The sequence below is a fragment of the Triturus cristatus genome, chromosome 1_2, assembly GCF_964204655.1.
Source record: "Triturus cristatus chromosome 1_2, aTriCri1.1, whole genome shotgun sequence".
NCBI classification, from domain to species: domain Eukaryota; kingdom Metazoa; phylum Chordata; class Amphibia; order Caudata; family Salamandridae; genus Triturus; species Triturus cristatus.
This window is the reverse complement of record NC_140580.1, coordinates 293253504-293275539: the sequence shown is the minus strand read 5'-3', so window position 1 is coordinate 293275539 and position 22036 is coordinate 293253504. Positions and strand designations below refer to the sequence as shown.

The following is a 22036-nucleotide window of genomic DNA, read 5'->3' as shown; positions in this document are numbered from 1 at the left end:
GGAATGTGGTGTAGGATGTAAAAAAACCCATGCCTTTTTTATTGACGGCCACAAGGTGCTAACTGTGGAGTCTTTTAATTACCTTGGTATTACTTTTACTAATAAGGGCAGTTGGATTAGAGAGATTAATGGTGTTCAGGCAAAAATGGCGAAAAGCTCCCATGGGGTGTTTAAATTTGCCACCAATATTGGAGATAAAAGGATTAAAGACATGCTAAAAATCTTCCAGATGAGATGTCTTTCGGTGGCCCTTTATGGAGCAGGGGTGTGGGGGCACACCAAGGCAGGGATCTTGCAAGTGGAGGAAAAAATTTCCATCAAAAGGCTCCTGTGCCTGCCGAAATCAGCTACTAATGACTTGGCCCACAGAGAACTAGGTATTTTCCACCTTTCAGACCTATTAACATTAAGGCCTTTAATGCTGTGGCGCTCAGTCTGGTCAAAGGAAGAGACCTCCCTAAACAGAGAAATTATTGGAGATTGTCTAACCACTGATGGCCACCTAAAGATTCCATGGATTAAATTTGTTTTAAATTGTTACTTGGAAATTTTTGGCATTAACCTCAAAGAAGATTGTTATGCCTCTTCAAGTCTGCCCAAAGAAACGACGAAATCGGTTTTTATGAATTTTAAGTTAGAGAAACGGGAAAGGACTAGTAATAACTTAAGTACATGTATGTTTTACGATAGATTCTGTGAAACAGAAGGATTCCAGCCTTATTTAAGTATAGTCACTCGCCCCTCTCACCGGTATGTCATTACAAGATTAAGGTTTGGGATAGTGCACCTTTTGGTGGCCTACCCGTGTATTAAAAAGCAGCCGGTTGGCCCCTGTCCTTGTGATAATGTATCAGTCCAAAGCACCATGCACTTTTTATTACTGTGTAATTTATACAGTAATTTTCGTCAAGCCTATACTGTTAAAATACGGAGTTAGGAATATGCAAGACGCCATGAAGTTGCTTTTTAAACCTTATCCTGATGTTTGCTTTTTTACTGCTACCTTCCTCCTTTCAGCTATCAAAGCAAGACCTAATATGCTTTTTTAATCATTTGAATGTTTTAACCATGTAAATTGTATGTTGTTTTATCATGGTCATGTATATTGTATTTGTGGTCTATTTGTTTTGCTTTTATGGACTTGTATTTAAGCTCCGAATAAAGCCTTATGAACTGAACTGAACTGAGTCCTACAGCTATATGCATAAAGTATTATTAGGCATTACTGGGTTCTCATGTTCATTGTTAGCATACATATGTAGTATCAACATGGGAATGCACACAGCATACATATCTACTAATAAAGAACTGGGAACAATGCATCTGTGATAACATAGGGACAGCAAACATCCCTCAATTCAAACGTTTCTTCTCCCCTTAGACAGCCCACTCTCTCCCTTGTCGGTGACTCGTCCAAACATGGAGTTGGGTGGAGTTCCTGCTTCTCCATCTGTGTGCCTATACCTCAAAAGCAGTCCTTGTATTATCCTTGGCCTCTAGCTCGCTTGTCACTAATCCCCCCCCCCCCTCTGCCAGTATCACCTGGTTGTAGGAGCCTGGCTCCTCCCTCAGCCACATAAGTGTGCTTGTTCAGGGTGTGCTCGGCATCTCTTCTGGTGATGAAGGGCCGGAGTGCTGTAATGCTTCTACTAAGGATTCTCATGCCCTGGCTACGTCAAGTGATCCCTGCCCTCTCCTGGCCTCCTGGAGGTGCACTGCCCCTTCATACCCAGCCCATATTATCAGTTTTTTTCTCCAAACTGTCTTCCTCGGGCCATTCCTGGGTTTTCCAGTTCCTGGCTATTTCCCTTTTCGCTAAAATCAGCACTAGATCCTGAAACTTGCTTGTGGTCTTACTCTTGCCTGTGTGTTGGAACCAATCTAAGAGACAGTACCCAGAAGGGTATTGAATGTCTCGCTTTGTAACCTCAGCCAGGACTCCTGTGATAGTCTCCCAGTAATCCGTACATTTTGGGCATCCCCAGAACATGTGGAGAAACTAGGCCCCACCTCTCCACGCCGTAGGCAATTCACGTCTTCTACGGCAAAATACCTATTAATCCTCCCTGGAGTGAGGTACGCCCTGTGGAACAAATAAAAACGAATGAGCTTAAACCGTGCATTCTTTGATACTATAGGCATGCAAGTAGGCAGAACTATTTTACGTTTATGACTTCAGTGAAAATATCTACGATGCAGAACTAGGATTACAAGTAAGTAGTATTTCCATTTTCATAATGGCAGCTGCAATACCATACATTTGTTGCCTCTTATGCCACACAAGCTATATCGTATTGAAGTACATGTCAACTGCTTAAGTTGAAAAACAAGGAGGGGTCAGAAATAATTTGACAGTAATTTTCACAGACATATGCGAACAATAAGGTGAACAAACAGTGGTTTGAGAAAGAATGTCTGATTAAGAACACCCTTGCTGCACTGGGACCTTAAAGGCAAATTACATTATTTAGAGCTTGGTGAATTTGGGATATCGGCCGAATTTAGAGTTTATACAGTCCCTATTCATTCTAAATAGGGCAGGTGGGATATTTGACAAACTCCAATGCACAAAGTCTTTAACTTCCCCCTCAATTGAAAACTGCTTTTCTCTCCAAAAGCAAATAAGTTATGGCAACAGATTAAAACTTGACCCGCTATTGAGGCATGTTTCAGTACTATCACATCTGTTCCTTTTGGTTAAAGTTTTCACAAGACACAATACTTTGAACTTTAAACCAAAGCAACCTGTTTCTCCCAGGTTTCTTCCCAAAGTAAGACTTCCTTCACACTGTGAGAAGCTCGCCTGGTATATGATGTCCACTAATTAAAGTGGGCACCTTGCACCAGTCCAAACGACCCTTATGATGTATGAGGTCAAAGGTAACCTTTAGAAAGCTATCCTAGTGGTAGTTGTGGAGAGCAGCCTTCAGGCTTAATCTTGAAGGAATGTAAAGCAGCTTGTTTTACCAGAATATCACCTCCTGAATGATTACATGAAGGAGAACCACAGAGTAGTTATATAAAAATATGTATTTATTAATATGACTCTCTCTACTATCCTCTACACAAGGCTATAGCGCAAAGCACACAATACTAGATCAATAGAACAGCTGTAAGTAGCACAATACACAGTGGGCTTCAAGGGGAGACCAAACTATATACTAAAATAGTGGTAGAACACTCACGACTTGAGTCAAGACAAGGTCTAGAGAACATAGAATCGCTGGGGCCCCAAGGAACCACACAATGTGAGTAGACGGGGACCCCATGGATAATGGGTGCAGTGTGCTAACACAACCGCGGGCTCCGTACAATTCTATGGGGAAGTTGCAGTTGCAATTTTAAAGTTTAAGGACCCTTCTAGGAGGACTTTGAGCAGACCCTTTGGAATTTGGGAGGTTAGATCGCCACCCCACCTGTGGATACCATAATACCCAAGTTACCTATCCCAGAGGAGCCGGGTGCATAGGTCTGGAATGGTGTCGGAAACTGCGGTCTTTCTCAGGGGAGGGCTGTGAAGAAGTACTGCTGCCGTAAAGGTGAAAAGGGTCCGGAGGAATCCAAGCCTGGATTCTGGAAGGAAGGAACCTAAAAGCAGAGGGGTCAGAGTCTGGGTCACCTCAGAGTGACCAGGGGCTCGGTAGACTATATGCCCACTGATTTCAGGTGCGAAGAAGGGATGCTTGACTCTGCAGCCACGAGGACCAGGAGCCAGATGCGAGCTGTCCCACGAAGGATGTCGAGTGCTGAAGGGTCGGTGTCCGGCGGGAGCACCAACAAGCCTTGGCAAAAGCAACCCACGCAGGAAGGTGAAGCAGGTTACGGTGTGGACCAGCAAGGTCCAGGGGACTCCCCAATCAATGGGGAGTCAGGGCACGTCTGAAGCTACCAGGGAAGCCCAACAGAAATCAAGATGACCCTCAGGCCGAATGACCAAGAGTCGGGAGGGGGCCTTGAGCAAGATTGCAAAGTACCAGTCCACGGAGCACTCGTGCGAGGAGGCCGGAGTTCTTTGGTGCAAATACTGCTCAGGGTCAGGACTACACGGAGTCCAATGCACAAGCTCAGGAATCGCCAACAAGCATATGCAACTGCAAATGGACGCTGTGCACAGGGGTACGGGTTATGCAGTCCCCACAAGGGATACTGGCCTCAAACTTGCCAAGAGGGCAGATCGACCTCAGGACATTCAACACCCACCTCCTGTGTTGCTGAATCTTCGGAGTCCGCAGGAGCAGCAGACCGGTCAGTTGCGTTGAGGTGCCTGCTAGGGCAGGGTTGTGACTCCTTCCCTCCAAGGGAGATTCTTCAGCTGTCCTTAGTGCACCTCCGGTCCTGCAGGGAGTCTGTATGGAGCAAGGGCACAGACAAAGCTTCGGACGGAAAGGGGGACGAAGTCGAGCCCAGTCGATGTCCAGCGAAGTCCAGAGTGTCCAGACGGTGGAAGGTCAGTGGTTTCTTCTTGTAGAATCTTGTTCACGTAAAACCTAAAGTCTTACAGCCAGGTAAGCCCTTTTGTACCCACGGGAGAGGGTTGGACAGATTCAGAGGACCCTCCTAGGGGAGAGGCAGGACAGAGGGGAGGTTACTGGCCGGCAGCATCCATTTTGTGCAGTCCGGGTCGAGAAGGCTGGCACCGGATAGACCAGCGACCCCACGAAGCTCGCTTCAGAAGGGTGGCATCATACCTCCCACACCGGTTACCAGTGTGGAGGTATGATTCCAAGGTGTTTGATACCAAACGATATGTTTCTCTGCAGCCTTTTTTGAGATGGCATTTACCGCGAGGTTATAATGCACCTCTACCTATATATCCGTCTGAGTCACAGACAACCCGGGAGAATGGTCTCCGAAGGCTGCAGAGAGTCGCTGCTCATGCAGGGGCACCTGCTCACATGAAACCCAGGACCCTGCCTTCAAGATTGATTATGCCTGCTATAGGGGTGACTTATAAGTTTTAAGTGTAGTGACCAATAGATATAGTGAGAACCTATATCTAAAGTAAGGGGTGCAAGCACCAAATTACACAGGTTGCAGTAGCAGACCTTTTGTTCTATTTTGCATGGCCTCCCATGGGTGGCATAATACATGCTTCAGCCCATGGGAGGCCTCTGGGGGACCTATGCCCTGGGTACATGGGTACCATATACTAGGGACTTATAAGGGTACCCCAGTATCCAATCTGGAGTGTACCAAAGTACATGTATATCAATTTAAATCAGAAAGCAGATAGACTGGGGTCCTGGTTAGCAGGATGCCAGTCAGTCTAGTCAAAACAGTGCAACATCAAGCAAAAAGTGGGGGTAACCATAAGAAGCAGATCCTATTTTCCTACACACGCATTATATCAGTGATTTTTAACCTGTAGTCCGAAGACCCCTGGGGGTTCGCGAGGCCTATTCAGGGGATCCATAACTGTTTTAGAAAACTAGATTATATTAAAATGAATAAACTAAACTTAATGCAGTATATACAAAAAAAAGAAACAAAACTGAAAATTAAAAATGTTCTTCTACATTTGATTGTAAATTAAACAAATCTGATACACATCTAGCCGCAGATGCCTTACCTCTTGAAATCTCCCCAAGCACCAGACTGGATCCGAACAAATTTCATCAGCAGCACCTCTGCGTGTTGGTTGGTGGCGTTGCGCAACACCGTGTCGACCACATTAGTGACGTCACCAGAGTCCATAATAGACATCCTCCAACGTGCTGATTTCGGTTTCTTCTTTTCTGCGCTTCCACGCGGATTCGGAGAAGCGGTACCTCTGGCACTTTTTGGACAACTTTGATGGTTTTTCGTTGCTGGAAACAGTGTGCCTTTTTCATGCCCTCTGGCTTTAAGGCTTGCGGGTCCTGTGTTCGGCAAATGTCGGGCACGGACCCCCACCCTATCTGTTAGTGGTGTCTGGGTGAGCACAATGATTCGACGTTGTGTGACTCATGTCAGCTGCTTCTGCCTAAGGCGTTTAAGACTCTGAGATTACCTCTCTTCGTCAAGGCACAAAAGCTCTAAATTGACTTCTTTGCCACCACAGGGCCCTGTCTTTTTTCTGGAAGACCTGTTGTATTTTAACTCTATTATAGAACAGCAGCACGTACCGCCATATATATTGATAAGCATTTAGATATTTTTGTTTAAAAAAATCTGCTTATTGATTTTCTTTAAAAGTGAGGTAACATTCATCAGCGTTACAGTACAAACATGTTCAACTGGGATAAGTCCCCGAAGTGGCGGGAGCGACTTTGGGTATGCCAGTCTAGGACAGAGATTTGGGGTTCCCCAATGTCTCTGCTTATATTCTGGTGGCAAAACAGCGCCCCACCTTGGACTGGAACCACAACCTGACAAGAAACCCTGGATCCAGGTGGAGCAGACATTTTCCCCTTCCCTCCTGGCGGGGTTGCTGTGGTTGCCCTCTTCCTCATCCTTACAATCCCGCACCTATTTCCTTTGGCATTGTTGCTCTTGTTCTATTGGGAAGAGGTTCGTCAGCGAAGGGCATTCCCGGCGTTACTCGTTTCAACGGACCCCCCTCGCTTATAATCCTTACTTTGCACCTGGCGCGACTAATCCCAGCTCCTTTGACTGGGATTGGGGACGTCCCCTCATCCTCGGGAATTTCTTTGAGGATGGAGATTTAGTTAGAGGGAGAACTTGGTAGCCAGGTTTGCAGTTACTCGTCGACACAACTTCAACTTGACACAGGCACTTCATTTGGCAAGTAAACCCCCGGCTGCTATGTCAAGACAAAGCCATACCCATAGAGCCCGTCTACTCGAATAATATGCTCCACAAAGGCATTTTGTAGCTATATCAGTCTCTGCTGCAGGTGATTCGCCCTAAAAACCACGCTTCTGTATTACAGTGGGAGAGGGATTTGGTCACAGAGGTATCAGACGACACTTGGGGGGCGATCTAGCAGAGAGCTGCACGCTCATCTATTTGTATTTGTTAAAAAGAAATTGCATATAAGATACTGACTCGCTGGTGCCTAACACCTGTTCATCTGGTCGAGATGTTTGGGGCCCAGATTTATGTTGGAAGGGATGTGGTAGGTGGGGTACATTTCTACACACTTGGTGGGCATGTCCTGTGATTCAGCCTTTATGGTAAGAGCTAAAGAGTATAATACGAGATGTTTCCAGCGTCCACCTCCCACTGGAACCTCAGCAGTTTTTATTGAACGATCTGAAGGCAGTTCTCCCTTCTCCCTCGACAACCCCTCAGGAGCATCTTATATCTCAATTACTCCTTGCAGCATGGCTTTGTGTGGCACAACTATGGTAACAACCACTCTCTCCTTCTATAGCAATATGTGGGGTAAGGTTTGGACTCTTTATGCTCTTCTTCGGGACAGGGTGGCTAAATTTGACTCAACCTGATGTCCCTGACCACCTATGTTAAGCGATTACAAAGAACTGTTGGTCTCCACATGGCAATGTCGCGAATACTATGCACCTCAGATATTCATGTTATGTCTTCTTCTGCTTCAAAAGTCGACTGTTGAAATTTGAACATTATGTGAGAATTTGGGACATTATTCGTCAATCTTTGCTTCCTAATGGGTAAAACTATATGTGACTTGCTCTCCTTACTGGATGTGGGCTTGATTTATTATGTACGATGGTTATGTGCAAAACGTCTGTTGATTTGTTTTTTTCTTTCACTTGAAAATGCAAAATAAAATTGTTTTAAAAAAAGACGTTCAACCGAATGTATCTTACCTGGTACGTAATAAGTGCCTAGAGATGAGTGAATCTGTATTGGGCACAGTAAAATTTTGTCTGTCAGATAATTGTGATAGCCTTTCGGAAAACAAACGCCTTTTTTGGGAAAGTAGTACAAACACAGCATGTTTACTATTTGCGTAATAAAAGTTTTATTTCTACAAGTTGACCTCCTATTTATTAATGTATGTGGCTTCCGCTTTTGGAATTCTACCATGTATGGATGGCAAACAATGGCACATGAATAGTTAAATATAATTTGAAACAAGGTAAATGAATGAAGACACAGATACTCTTATTGGTGCACATTTGAATATATATATATATATATATATATAATAATATTAATTTTGCAAGTTTACATTTTGTTGCAGTGAGGAAGAGTTGTATGGAGGAAACCTTGCTCTCCCCTTTGACACATTAAACTTGGGTCGTCCTCCAATATCTCCATTCAACTGCATGAGTAATGCTTTGTTGGCGTACTTATTCGATGACGTTTGGAGGGAAGTAGTAAGCTGCATGGAAGGCCTCATTCGCAAACATTGGGAAAAATCTATCTCAGGTATAAATTCTCTCATTGCAGATATAGATAACTAAATATGACATCAGATCAACTTTATATTTATGAAATGTACAGATTGTAATGTTGCTAACAATGTTGAGGCTATAAGGATTGATTTTTACTGTAAATTTTAATGTTGTGGATAATGTAAAATTCAGTGTTCTGCCACTTATTCTCTTGTTTTTGCTTCCAGTTTTTACATTTCAGTCTTTACTTTTTTTGTTTGACTGATTTTTCAGCAATTTTCCATTGACGCTTAACATTTGATTAAAATAGACAAAATTATAAAAATACAACAGTCTACAAAGTCGACTTAATTTGTTTAATTTAAAACTAGGTAGTATTGTCGACGCTCCACAAATGTTCTTGCCAATATTACGCTAATTGGAGATGTTATTTTTTTAGATGCAGTAAGAAGAGATCTATTTTTCGAAACAACAAACGTGGAGTCTCTGAGCCCTTTCCAGCAGTCCGAATCTCTACCGATGCCGTTGCCTCGCATGCCACTACCCAAAATGCACCCTTCCACATTGATTATGGTAAGCTACACTAGGAAATGTTGTGAAGAACTGTGCAGTTTCAAACTTTAATGAACAGTTTTAGTGCCGATCCTTATTGGAAAAAACACCGGAGAGTGTCTTGTTCACAGTTTTGAATCTCCCGAAAAAAGCGAATACCTGATTTACCATGTTTTTACTAGGCCTGGGTGGTGAACTATGCTTCATTTGCGGAGTTTGTGTAGTTTTCCGCACTCCAGGACTCCGAGGAGCTCTGATGCGAAGCGGAGTTTTTTCCTCTCTCGCGCTTGCCAACATTATGTTGGCAAGTGTGAGTAAGGAAAATATAACGCTAGATTACCACACATTAAGATTCCTCAACGCGGGCGGGCGCAGATGGTTGCGACTGCTCGCGTTGAGAAACCATCTGTTTGTGTTGAGGAAGCTGCCGCTCGAGTAGAAAATCTAATCAAGCGGCAGAAAGAAGCAGCACCCACTTGTGCTGAGTATGGTGCCATTTGCGGGACAAATCCCGGCGCTAAAAATCAGCGAGAACTAATGCACTCTGCCGCTTCCGGAACTCCATGTAGTTTTTTATCACTTTGCAGAGTTCTGTGTAGCAGAACTCCACAAACTCCGCCCTGTGTAGCTGCTGTGCTAGTACTCCCAGATTAGCAAGTTTGGATTCCAACTGGCCCTACTATCTCCTTAAGGGTCATGCCTGCACGTGAACCGGAAACACTAATGTAAGCTATTTCCCGCCGAGGAGGGAGGACTGGAAGATCACATCAATTGGGGAACATGTATAAGTCATTCTCAGCCCAGGACAGCGCTCGCCCCACTCAGAAAAAAACCCTTGTGTTTGGGTGACAGAGTTCTATAAAGAAAAGAAAAAGAAAAGAACAACTATTAACCTTCTGGTTATTAATAATAGTAACAGCACCCTTCCCTCTGTGTAGTTCTCTCTGTGTCAGTACCCCATCAACACATACCCTCATCTATTCCAAGTAATCATCCTTTTCTCTCTAGGATGATTATGTCCAAAACAAAGAAAAGGTTCCTCCACCTAGGAAAGGAGCAGAGAGAGTGATATGGCTGCCCCAAAAAAGGAACAAAAATAGACAGCACTCAAACAACGAATGGAGTCTTCGTGGGTGCACTGATCTTTATAAACATTGAGGTTCGAAGGTACAAAAGGAAATATACATGTTCCAAAAGCGAAAGCGTAAACTATGCTCGTCACACCGATAAACTAGAGTCACTTCACGTAATGTTGAAAATGGCATATATCAAGCTCCTTAAGATCGGAGGTGACTTCAAGATCAAGAACACGGCCCTGAGCACCGGAATTCAAAGCTGCTCCTAGACGGCTAACTCAGAAGTATTCCCCTGACATCAGCAACCGGAGGGTCAGGAAGGGAAAGACAACTAGGCTGCTGTGTCTCGAAGATGGAAGCGGTAACTGAATCAAAAACTAAACAACGGGACGTGGTCCTCATCCAATATAGGAAATGCAAAGCCAAGCACTGAGTTCAAAATAGCTGCTGCTTATATACGGCTCCAGCGCTCCTCCTCCTTTCACCAAACTTTTCACACAAGAATCTGTTTTTATGTCACCCGTAGTAATGTGACGATACAAGAAGCACGGATGTACCACCCAGGTCTAGTTTTTACAAAAGCTTGACCAGAAAAACAATTTAATGCGATTGAGTCAACGTGTGGGAGCCAACAGACCTTAACCATGCAGCGCAGGACTGGGCAACCCTGGGTATCACACTGGCTAAGCGGACCATTGCTCAACATTGGGGAGCGCAGACGGTCCCTTCTCACCAGCAGTGGTGTCGTGATCTAGACAGTGAGATGGTACCGGAAAAGGCGGTATTTATCCACAGAGGGTGTCCTCGAAAATGGACGCGAGTGTGGGGGAAATGGAACGCATTTCGAGGGACCATATGTGCCCCTCCACCTGAAGAATCTGACCCGGAACTGAGTGACTAACGAACACTGATGGCAGTCCCTGTGGGAGAATTGTTATTAACTGTGAAGACGGGTACATTGAGAAAGTTGGAGAAGCGAAAGCATGTATATTCTGTTCACTGTAATGCACTACCTTGTACAATGTATGAACCGATAAATACATCTGTTTGTAATCAGCTATGTTTTATGCCAATAACAATAAAACTTTTTCACACAAAAAAAGAATGTGACTGAGTCAAACAAATCCCCTCCCTGAAAACCGATGAATTAATACAAATTGAAAAGGTGTATCAACCTTATTGTCCTTTCTTTTTAATTGCTAATCTGTGAGATGTGATGCCACCTTGTGGTGTGGCCGTAAACTGTTTCCTACAGCTAATAGATTCTGAAAATGATGTGTAACTTGTGCTGAGAACAATGTGCTTCGTTGGTCTAACCTTGTCTCCTGACCGTCTGTCTCAAAATGCACTTTGTGACTGGGACAGTAATATTCTAGCTACCCAGTAGCACAGTGGGCATGTGTGCCTTCTTTCTGCCCCTCTGGGGGGGTACAAACACTTGCACAACCCCTTCTGTAATACACATCGCACCAGCGCTACATGTGCACTGGCACAAACTAAAGGGGCGTTGCCCCATGCAAATGAGGAATCACTTTGCTTTATATTAAGGTGGCACACAGTCCTTGCGCCCCTTGAGGAAGACTCCTGTAAGTGGGAAATTGGGGTCCCATAAACCGTCGCCAAACATCCAGCTCCTGGCAGGTGCAGTCACCCATTGCACCTGCATCTGTGGGGTTCATCGTCCCCCTTTGAAATCGAGGCTGGTTTCGGCCTGCCTTGTAATGGCACATTTATTATGATGCCCTGCATTTACCCATTTTATGCTCGACGCACCCAGTTAACGGCTCACTGTTGCGCAGACCAGGGTAGTGCACATTATCAGTAATATGGCCCTTGTGTCTTGTGGCACCCTTAACAATCCAACCCTCCTACCCCTCATTCCCAGTTCCCTGTTCGTGCTTGATTGTTATGAGTAAGAATTGCCTTATGTTATCTTTACTACTCTTTTCCAACTGTGATGTTTGGTTCCTTTGGGTTTTGTAGTTATTTCAACATTTGTTAAAGTAGTTGTTTGTTTTTAAGACAAAAACAATTTTAATTGAATTTTTCATCTTTAAATCAAACATAACAAAGGATATTTGTTAGATTAACAACCATTCTCATCATCAGATGACTACCATGTTTAGTATCCAGCCCAACATGAAGAGTGTCATCCATTGGACTATGTACTCTTCATTGTATCAAGACAGTATTTTCGTGCATGACACCACTTTACTCGCACGGTTGCTGCAAAACTTCTACCCATCATCTACCCTGCCCAGGTGTTCCATCCATGGCCCCCCAAGATCTTTAGGAATTTTCTTGAAACACCCTCTGCACTAGAATGTACTTATTTCTACGATAATGCACTGGTTCATATATAGTACCAATTTAGACACCTTAGGAGCCTCTAAGCCACCCCACAACCTCAACCTCACTGTCACAGTGAGCCACCATCAGTATAATACCACAGAACAATTTGGACTTTTTCCGGGATGTGGGCTTATCTCATATGCTTAAGACTATAACATTTTAATCCAGGGCAAATTGATTGTCATAAGTCATTAGAAAATTGAACAATTTCTGGCACAAGCATATACTTTGCAAATAGCATATACTATGGATGAAGTCTCTTGTCTGGCCCCAACTCTGACACAACGAACAATGGTAATTTGAGCTACCTTCTTCAGAAGAACTCTTGTGTAGTGTCTACAGTGCAATATTTCTGATTGGAATGAGGTAGCGGTCTTCATGCTGCAGCATGATTTGAAGCCAGCCTGGTAGTCATGCAGGAGATGGTTAGCACTGATGTGATCTTGGAGTTGAACATAGACCGCCTTTTCAGTGATGTTTCCCATGAATAGTAGGTGAGTGATGGTACGGTAGTGTGTGAGGTCATCATGGTCTAGTGTAGGTTTCTTTAGGAGTGGGAGGATCTGGCCTGTCTTGAGAGCTTTTGGGAAGATGCTTTGAGGGAAGGAGGCATTGGCAATAGTAAGAGAGCATTCTTAGAGAGAGCTTCATCATCTTCATAAGAAGTGGCTATGAAGGACTTGAAGAAGATTTGAACTACTATATTTAATATGTATTTGTTAAAATCCAGCAGCCGACTTTTATCTACAAAATTCCATTTAGTCTGATCAGTCTATCGAAAAGATCCTTTTCTGGTATCTTTTTTCACCTTCTCTGTGGCTAAATATTTCTTTAATTTTCTAGAAAAAATGTCAGCCTCCAGCCAGTTGACATTCCTCATTTTGAAAGTTTAATATTGTGCTTCGAAATTGATATCCTCTTTCTCCCCTGTTAAGAGTCCCTGCTGGAGTAAAACCTTCTATTTTAATAATGTTGCCTTCTTATCATATGAGCGATGGTATGGTGTTGGCACTTTGTACCATGATCAGTATTCGATTTTTCAGAGAACAAAACAATGTGATAAATGCAATGACTGAATTAATCTCAGCTACTGGTGAATTACTTGGCCACATTTTGTGTTCACTGTCGTATTGCAGTCCTACATGGCCAGCTATGTGCAAATCGGGCTTGTTCCTCCTCAATAGAAACGGTCAAGCTTAAATGTGTATGTCACATCACCTACATAAGGGAAGACAAACACCAGACGTGTTTTAGCTTTGTTGGGCCTAACAATGAATATGGCTTCATGTGCACATGAACCACATCCATTTATATGTTTAACACACATACCAATTCAATACTCCCGCTAAGACCTGGGTAAGCCTACTATAGGAATCAATTGTCCTGTGACCCTTGCTTTAGAAGGTAACCGTTATGTTTGGATTAGTGGTACACTAATTCAATTTGAACTTTCATATGTCACTTAATGAGAATACCAACAAACAGTTGTAATCAGTACAACTAGGCCTCTCTCATTCAAATTCATTTTATTGCATATCTTCCCTTGTATACAACTTATTTAATACAGGTACATAACACAATACACTTCTTTGTAACAATATTGCAGACGACGCAGTGTGTGATAAAGGTACACAAAAGGGACTTCCAAACAGATAAAAACAATTCTTGGTAGCAATCTCTAGTTCATTAAACAATCTATACAAAGGACTGTTAACACTACTCAGGTGCCCCTTACATATAATAGTCCTTATAAACCAAGAGATTTTGTCAATGTTTCGACACTGTGGAGGTCGTGGCCAAAAAAGATGGTCGACCGGTGGCTCTAAGTGTGAGCTCCACTAGCCACCCTGCCTAATCCTTGGCTATCCTTCCTCCACCTGGCTGATGGAAGCAGATATGGAGTGCCCTGAACTCAGGCACACTGTCTGAGTCCGTAGGTGTTCCCCGGCAGTGCGGCCTAAAAGCGAAATGTCGAGACACGGTCGGGCTCTGCGGCCCGGCTGCGCTGCCACGGCAGCTTCGCAGCAGTGTTGTTGAGGGTCCCGCCTCGTTAAGCTGCATCGGGGCCCTGTTGCCGGTGTTGGTTCCAGCTGAGGGAGGCCACATAGCAGCCCGGAGTGGACAGTGCTACCAGCAAGGGCCATCCCCCAACTCCCCCTCCCCACCCATCTTTCCTGTTTGCTGTTGAACGCCGAAGTCTGGGACCAAAGTCTGAGCACCTTGGACTAGGCCGACTGCCTGAGCCGTCTTAGATCTTTACGTGGTCTAGCGGTGCCCCTAGATCTGAGGAGGGGAGCAAGCTGCCTGGCCCGGAATCAGTAGATATGCAGTGACGACACTGGGTGACTACAGTGTGGGAGAGCTGTAGCTCGTGGCCCCCCGTTACTCCAGTATTGGAGCTTTCATAGATTCACATGCCTGAATCATTCCCCGTCGTCTAAAGGGTGAGAGACTCTGATTGGTTCAGGGACAAGTTTGGTCCCTTTTTACATAACGATGGTTATGGGTTGCAAAAGGGAAATGGGCCTAGGCCTCTTTTCAGTTTGCTATACTACTAAGCAATGCTTTTTTATGTACCGGAGACTCCCGTCTCGACGATGGGGAATGATTCAGGCATGTTAATCTATGAAAGCTCCAATACTGGAGAACTACAGTTACAGGTAAGTAACTTGTTTTCTTACTGCTGGTGAAGCGGAAAGACCTAAAGGTGACCCCCCTCACCCCCCATCCCCCCCCAATAAGATGGATGCTGAGAGGGAGTGACAACTGCGGCTCTCTAAAGTGCTGCTGCGGCAGATGCGCATGGCTCTGGTCCGGCAATAGATTTGCTGCAGAGAGACAGAAGGAGGCAGGACCGGGGCTCCGGTCGCTGATGAGGAGGGCCCCCTGCAAAGACTGAGCAGAGCATTCATGAGGTAGCACTGAGAGTGCTTACGACCTTGGGCTTGATAGGCCTGGGAAGGAATGCGGAGGTAAGACTGTGCCCCATCCCACACGCCTCTTAGAAGAAAGGACAGCTGTGGATGCCAGGCTCCCTCCTCCTTTGTCCTGACAACAGGTATCCACCTATTTCCAGCCTGATATCCTAGGCAGCCAACTCAAGCTCAGAGAGGTGGAGTGACAATAGAGTGAACTGGGTGCCATCAGAGGAGAGCGTGCTCCTTTCTCACGCCCTGTGTGTGCCCTTTGTTGGGACATAGTTGCCCCATCACCTACCATGCAGGAAGTGCCTTGAAAGGCTGGATTTGAGCGGAGATAGGGGCACAATAGAACCTCACTCACAGGTCCGCAAGCTAAGATGGACAGGTACACAGAACCTGGTGGGGGCTCAGCACGACCGGAGTTAGATGAAGAAGTGACGTTTCCACCGCTGCAAAATGACACTTCTAATGGTCAAATATTGACAGCCATTGCGCAGCTACCACACACCCTGGAACAAAAAATAAATGTCAATCTATTAAGGCCGGACCTCTGCAAGTTGAATGAGTGCCTACTTCAGACGGAGCGTAGTGTGGTGGGGATCACTGCGGAACTGGAAGAGTTATGAATGACGACCGGCACCCTCACAGACAAAGTTGCATATGTGGAAGCCCTCATGGAGGATACGGAGGGAAGGACTCCAAGATGTAATCTCGGATTTGTGGGCTTTCAAGAGGGCACAGCGCCAGAATAATTCTTGGAGAGCTGGCTTAAAGCCTTACGCCGACTGGAAGAACTTTCCCTGTTCTTTGTCATAGAGAGAAACCATGGCGCCCTAGCACCTCTGCCCCCACGGGAGGACTTTTTCTTCAAAACCACAGAGATCCACCCTCGAATAGGTTTCAGATTAATGTACTCACAGGTCACATGTGTTTCCTACTGTGGTTGGAAACACACAGTGTTTATTTAAGTACTCCTCACACACCAAAAGGGCCCTTGGTGTCCTGCTTCATCATGAGGGTCTTCCCGCCCCGCTGCGGGACGGGGCGTGCTACGACCTATGACTACATGGGAGCACTGATTTTCAGGACTATGTGTAGTGTAGGAAAAGTGAGTGGAAGGGTCAGGGTTGTGTAGGAGAATTAAGTTAAAAAGTACTTGGCTCCTATGGACTATAAACTTTATTATTCCTTAGAGCTGGTACTGTTAAGAGAGTGGGTTGGAGGTATATTGCTATAATGAGCGATCCCTCCTCTATATGTCAACATGTTTCGAAGCGCACAGGCTTCTTCATCAGAACAAAAAGAGATCCCTTCTGTTCTCACTATTCTGTTGAAACAATGTCGATTGAGTAAGACTACGTGAGTGAATATACACACAGGTGATATATGTACAAGTGGTGTAACTACGTGAAAAATGCAAATAATCATGCCCAAGATACAATACCCACTAGGTATTCTATATGGTAATCTGAAAGAGAAACACAACATTTAAAATGCAAGGCATATACTGCATCCGATGTTAATAACGGTGACCTGAAAGAAAAGTGATAAATATAGTGAAAAATATATATATGTATCCTCCTTGGCCTTAACCGTGTTGCAATGCACTAGTGCCGTGTCCTGCAGGTAAAAATGACAATACATGACACACAAACACTTAACATAAAACACACACTCTATATTGTGAGTTCCAGGGGTTTTAACTCAAGGGATGAAAAAATGGCCTCTGAACCCTAGAAGTACCAAACTTCGTCTGGCTGGATTGGCGCTGAGATAGGGGCACGATAGAACCTCACGCACAGGTCCGCAAGCTAAGATGGACATGTACACAGAGCCTGGTGGTGGCTCAGCACGACCGGAGTTAGATGAAGAAGTGATGTTTCACAGCTGCAAAATTACACTTCTAATGGTCAAATATTGACGGCCATTGCGCAGCTACAACACACCCTGGAACAAAAAATGAATGTCAATCTATTAAGGCCGGACCTCTGCAAGGTGAATGAGTTCCTACTTCAGACGGAGCGTAGTGTGGTGGGGATCACTGCGGAACTGAAAGAGTTATGAATGACGACCGGCACCTTCACAGACAAAGTTGCATATGTGGAAGCCCTCATGGAGGATACGGAGGGAAGGACTCCAAGATGTAATCTCGGATTTGTGGGCTTTCAAGAGGGCACAGCGCCAGAATAATTCTTGGAGAGCTGGCTTAAAGCCTTACGCTGACTGGAAGAACTTTCCCTGTTCTTTGTCATAGAGAGAAACCATGGCGCCCTAGCACCTCTGCCCCCACGGGAGGACTTTTTCTTCAAAACCACAGAGATCCACCCTCGAATAGGTTTCAGATTAATGTACTCACAGGTCACATGTGTTTCCTACTGTGGTTGGAAACACACAGTGTTTATTTAAGTACTCCTCACACACCAAAAGGGCCCTTGGTGTCCTGCTTCATCATGAGGGTCTTCCCGCCCCGCTGCGGGACGGGGCGTGCTACGACCTATGACTACATGGGAGCACTGATTTTCAGGACTATGTGTAGTGTAGGAAAAGTGAGTGGAAGGGTCAGGGTTGTGTAGGAGAATTAAGTTAAAAAGTACTTGGCTCCTATGGACTATAAACTTTATTATTCCTTAGAGCTGTTACTGTTAAGAGAGTGGGTTGGAGGTATATTGCTATAATGAGCGATCCCTCCTCTATATGTCAACATGTTTCGAAGCGCACAGGCTTCTTCATCAGAACAAAAAGAGATCCCTTCTGTTCTCACTATTCTGTTGAAACAATGTCGATTGAGTAGGACTACGTGAGTGAATATACACACAGGTAATATATGTACAAGTGGTGTAACTACGTGAAAAATGCAAATAATCATGCCCAAGATACAATACCCACTAGGTATTCTATATGGTAATCTGAAAGAGAAACACAACATTTAAAATGCAAGGCATATACTGCATCCGACGTTAATAACGGTGACCTGAAAGAAAAGTGATAAATATAGTGAAAAATATATATATGTATCCTCCTTGGCCTTAACCGTGTTGCAATGCACTAGTGCCGTGTCCTGCAGGTAAAAATGACAATACATGACACACAAACACTTAACATAAAACACACACTCTATATTGTGAGTTCCAGGGGTTTTAACTCAAGGGATGAAAAAATGGCCTCTGAACCCTAGAAGTACCAAACTTCGTCTGGCTGGATTGGCGCTGAGATAGGGGCACGATAGACCCTCGCGCACAGGTCCGCAAGCTAAGATGGACATGTACACAGAGCCTGGTGGTGGCTTAGCACGACCGGAGTTAGATGAAGAAGTGATGTTTCACAGCTGCAAAATGACACTTCTAATGGTCAAATATTGACGGCCATTGCGCAGCTACAACACACCCTGGAACAAAAAATGAATGTCAATCTATTAAGGCCGGACCTCTGCAAGGTGAATGAGTTCCTACTTCAGACGGAGCGTAGTGTGGTGGGGATCACTGCGGAACTGAAAGAGTTATGAATGACGACCGGCACCCTCACAGACAAAGTTGCATATGTGGAAGCCCTCATGGAGGATACGGAGGGAAGGACGCCAAGATGTAATCTCAGATTTGTGGGGTTTCAAGAGGGCACAGCGCCAGAATAATTCTTGGAGAGCAGGCTTAAAGCCTTACTCCAACTGGAAGCACTTTCCCCGTTCTTTGTCATAGAGAGAGACCATGGCGCCCTGGCACCTCTGCCCCCACGGGAGGACTACCTAGAATCACGATCGCTTGTATCCTAAATTTTCACAACAGAGACTTGCTATCCTGAACTGGGCTGGGGTACATCCAGTTGGAAGACTGACGTATTCGCATTTTTCCGGACTACACAAAAAGAGTACAATTGGAATGGAAATCCTTCCTAACAGTAAACCGAAAACGGAGGCAGGTTAATATAAGTTACATGCTACTGTTCCCAGCGAAACTGCATGTAGTATATGAAAGCCATACACACTTCTTTGGCGGCCCAGAGGAGGTGTGGGACTGGCTTGATGACATCGACCGGGGTGGTGGAACTGAGGTGCCGATCTGCCGAGAGAGAGTCTCCAGGAGCAGACACCACCTGATGGGACCGGAAGAGGGGCACAGATGGGGCATAGTGACAGAGCACTCTGCCCCTTGTGTGGACAGCAGCCTGGCACTCCTGGCTACTTTGAAACTAGAACTTGGTGCTAACAGATGCCAACGTGAGCGAGGAGGAAACTAAGGTGGACACAGAGGAGAACTGATCTGAATGACTGAAGTCAGCATGCTAACTTATCCTTGCAGCAATAAAAACTTTCTGTAACTTGTAGTTGAATTTTATGTACACTTTATGGCACTGCCTCCGTTAAGGCAGGATTGGGGCTGTGTATGACACCTCACCCCTCCGCCCAGAAATCCCCCTCTCCCTGTAAGCAGCTGGGCATATCTGAGGAAAATGTGGGGGAGCCCTTGCGGCAAAACAAAAATGGTGGGTGGGCACAAATATGAACTGCTGGTGAATGAGGTGGTTAGTGGAAGATGTGCACAGAGGTAAATTTGAGGAACCCGGAAAGTGAGAGGTCTCACTGGACCTGGGACTAGTTGGTAGGGACGTGGGAGGAGTCTGGCCTCTACATAGGGAAAGTGTTTGCTGGCTGGACTTGGGTGTCACATGATCACCTACTTCTTGAATGTCTGATAGTTCGGCAGTCTCTGTTGGACTGCTATGTAGTTACTAAACAGTTGTAGTAATAGCACAGTGTTCGAGGCATATGAGCTGCAGATCACACACTAAGGATAAGATCGCCATCTGGTGTTGGGCTCGGATGATTGCAGGTTGTTGTTGTCTTCGGAAGAAGTCTTTGGTCACGAGATAGGTGACTCCTCCTCTGGACAACAGTGCGCATGGGCATCCACTCCATCCTCAGATAGGTTTTTTCCGCCATTGGGTTCGGATGAACTTTTTTCCGCTCCAGCAGAAAACTTCTAGCAATCACAACAACTCTCAAAAATGTATAACTCAACGTCGAAATCCTATCGGACCGGATCCGGACGCGGCTGATGGAAAGGACACCCTTTAAAAAATGCCCCCAATGTGGAGCAAAGTTCCCCCACAGTGATCACCACGAGGTCTGTAATTTGTGCCTCTCACCAGACCACAATCAATCCAGCTGTCCAGCCTGCGCCGCATTCCGTTCGAAGAAAACTATCCGGGACCGAAGAGCTCGACGCCATATAATGGCCAAACCGGTTCCGGAACCAGAAGACATCTTTGCACAGGATGTCCCTGATGACGATTCCGAAGACCTCCAGATTGTGTCCGAGGCCGACGATTCTGATCCGGGGCAGCCTGTGAGTACCAGCTCCCCTACCCCAACCCCACCAAAAAAGACATTGGTCAAGACTCTGCCAGCTGGGCCCAGTCGCGATCCAAAATCATCTTCAGAAGCCCCGCCCCCGGGCCCGGCTCCGAAGAAAACTAAGCCTGCAGGTGGCTCGGGCTCGAGCAAACCTCATATTATTGTGCCTACAATACCTTCGGCACCGAAGCAGGCTCCGAGGCCGAAATCTCCATCGGCACCGAAACGTCACTCGGCACCGACGCCTCCACCGGCACCGAAACGTTCTTCGGCGCCGAGGTCTCCACCGGCACCGAAAGGTTCGTCGGCACCGGAAGGTTCTTCGGCACCGAAAACTCCATCGGACCCGAAAAGTTCTTCGGCACCAAAGTCGGTGCTGAAAAAAGTCCACAAAGAACCTGCCGATCTCACAAAATCCAGATCGGAACCAAAAAAGTCGGCGCCAAAGCAACCTTCGGACACTGAGGAACTTTTTCGGCCAGATCCAACGCAAAAACGGATTTACATCAGTCCTAAAACCGGACATGTCACAGCGGTGCCATACAAGAAAAGGAAGCTGGACACAACACCTCCTCCAGCTCCTCTAAAGAAGAAGGACTGTGCCACGTCACCCATACGTCCTTCCTCTCCTATATTACCTCCTATCCCATCACCCCCACCACCACCTTCTCCTCTACCATCTCACACACCACCTCCACAGGATGATGATGATTTAGGGGGAGGGGGAGACCCGGATTTCTTTAATGATCCCACTGATCCCTTTACACTCCCGGACACGGCACCCATAGATGACTGGGCTTACCCTATGCCTGACATGCCTGATCACACTCCACATCCCTCGAAACCCTCCCCTCCTGATGACCATTTAGGGTTTGGTCAGCTTATAAACAGGGCGGCACTGTTTCATGGCGTCACCATGCACACAGACACACCTGAGGAAGATTTTCTCCTCGACACCTTTGAGCAGTCTCAAAAAAAGTTCACATTCTACCCATGATTAAGGGAGTGATAAAGCTCGCCACTGAGGTTTTTAAAGACCCTGTTAGGGCCAGGGTTCTTAACCCCCGGATCGAAAAGAAATACAGACCGGCACCACAGGATCCTGCGTACATCAAAGCGCAACTCCACTTAGACTCTCTAGTCGTGTCAAATGCCAGAAAGCGAGCGAACTCCCAAACAACCGGAGACACACCGCCCCCAGACAAAGTCTAAACTCTTGGAGGCTTCCGGCAAAAGGGTTGCCGCACAAGCTGCTAACCACTGGCGTATTGCCAATACACAAGCCCTATTGGCTCGCTATGATAGGGCTCATTATGATCAACTAGAGGATCTCTTGCAACACCTGCCTGATCAATACAAATCCCAGGCCAATGACCTCATCCAAGAGGGCAAACTAATATCAAATGCCTCCATCAAATGTGCATTAGACGCAGCGGACACCGCCTCTAGGGCAGTCAACACAAGCATATTGCTTAGACGCCACGCATGGCTCCGCATTTCCGGCTTTAAGCCGGAAGTACAAACCAC

At 45.7% G+C, this 22036-nt stretch overlaps 1 protein-coding gene across 9 annotated transcripts in view; it reads left to right on the top strand.

The window, feature by feature from the left end:
• The window catches only part of FAM149B1 (family with sequence similarity 149 member B1), a 511501-nt gene that overhangs the window by 196928 nt on the left and 292537 nt on the right, over positions 1-22036 (top strand). For all 9 annotated transcript variants that reach the window (XM_085603795.1, XM_085603798.1, XM_085603792.1 and 6 more), the window contains 2 exons: positions 8108-8295; positions 8701-8834. In XM_085603795.1, the coding sequence (XP_085459921.1) occupies positions 8108-8295; positions 8701-8834 (322 nt within the window). The remainder of the gene's footprint in view (positions 1-8107; positions 8296-8700; positions 8835-22036) is intronic.